The sequence below is a fragment of the Nematolebias whitei genome, unplaced genomic scaffold, assembly GCF_014905685.2.
Source record: "Nematolebias whitei isolate Nwh7 unplaced genomic scaffold, NemWhi1 Nwh_scaf_7391, whole genome shotgun sequence".
NCBI classification, from domain to species: domain Eukaryota; kingdom Metazoa; phylum Chordata; class Actinopteri; order Cyprinodontiformes; family Rivulidae; genus Nematolebias; species Nematolebias whitei.
The window spans coordinates 1,650-3,119 of record NW_023625936.1 but is presented as its reverse complement, the minus strand read 5'-3'; the positions used below and the strand labels follow the sequence as shown (position 1 = coordinate 3,119).

General features: G+C 44.6%; 1 protein-coding gene across 1 annotated transcript; it reads left to right on the top strand.

Annotated features, from left to right (window-relative positions):
* The first annotated feature begins 648 nt into the window (after positions 1-648).
* On the top strand, positions 649-1,096 carry LOC119429773 (histone H2B 1/2-like). Its single transcript, XM_037697335.1, has one exon. The coding sequence runs from the start codon at positions 676-678 to the stop codon at positions 1,048-1,050; it is 375 nt and encodes a 124-aa protein (XP_037553263.1). The 5' UTR covers positions 649-675; the 3' UTR covers positions 1,051-1,096.
* Positions 1,097-1,470: the final 374 nt, after the last annotated feature.

The window sequence follows — 1,470 nt, the reverse complement described above, 5'->3', positions numbered from 1 at the left end:
CGCCCTTAACCCATCAGCGACAGCCTTAAAGGGCGAAGCCTATTTGACATAGAACGTTGGTTACGTACTGTAACCCCAGATTCTATGACTATAGGCGTAGCCCTTTAAGCGTCGGGCCTCACTGGCTCCTAAATGGCTGAAGAAAAAAGCTATTTTGGGAGCTGATTTCCCGCTCTTAACGTAATTTATACGGACCGGGTGGGGCCCACACAGCAGGTGGGCATGGACTAAATTTTTTCAGTGCTTATGCTCTGCATAACGGGATAAACCCATCAGCGACAGCCTTAAAGGGCTACGCCTATATTCATAGAATCTGGGGTTACAGTACGTAACCAACGATTTTTTTGCTTTGTTTTGTTTTTTGTTTTTTTGAATGTCCAGAGGACCAGATTGAACTTTTTTGGATTTTTCTACCTGGATTATTGAGCATGTATCGGGATACTTTTTCTGTGACATTTTTGCTAAAAGAAGCCTCAAGTTTACAGATTAGAGGAGCACTGAACAAAGGAAGGTCCGTTATGGTTCTATGGAAACATGAGGCTTCAAGGCTCAGCCCCTAGCGGCTCAGCCAATCACAGACGGGTTACAGCACAGTGGTATTAGCTTGGAGTGTAGATAAAAACAGTCTGTTCCTCTTCACATGAACATTCGTCGTTGGAAACTCCGACTCGCAGCATGCCTGAACCCGCCAAGTCTGCGCCCAAGAAGGGCTCCAAGAAAGCTGTCACCAAGACTGCAGGTAAAGGAGGCAAGAAGAGGAGAAAGACCAGGAAGGAGAGCTATGCCATCTATGTCTACAAGGTCCTCAAGCAGGTCCACCCTGACACCGGCATCTCCTCGAAGGCCATGAGCATCGTGAACTCTTTCGTCAATGACATCTTCGAGCGCATCGCCTCCGAGGCCTCCCGTCTGGCTCACTACAACAAGCGCTCCACCATCACCTCCAGGGAGATCCAGACCGCTGTGCGCCTCCTGCTGTCTGGGGAGCTGGCCAAGCACGCTGTGTCTGAGGGCACCAAGGCTGTCACCAAGTACACCAGCTCCAAGTAAACCAGCTGCAGACAAACTAACAACAAAGGCTCTTTTAAGAGCCACACATGTGCCTCGAGAGCTGAAGCTTCTCAACTCATTTAAACATCTGTAGATGAACATATCCTGAGATATTCACCTGATTAAAACGGATTCTTTCATTTTTCTGGACTGAATATAAACGTGCATTGAATTTAATAAAATGTAACGTGAGACGTTATTTATCTTTGACCCATCAAAATGAATGTGGTCATTTATTTACAGAGTCAAAGTTTAACATCAAACATTTACATTAATTTGGCAAAATATGAAAATAACAACATAATTAATCAGCAAGCTGTACAATTATGATCAATTATCCACACGGCGGTGGATGAGCACTTTACACAGACATTTCTAAAATATCTGGAATGATTTCTACTTGATAGAAGAATTTAAAGA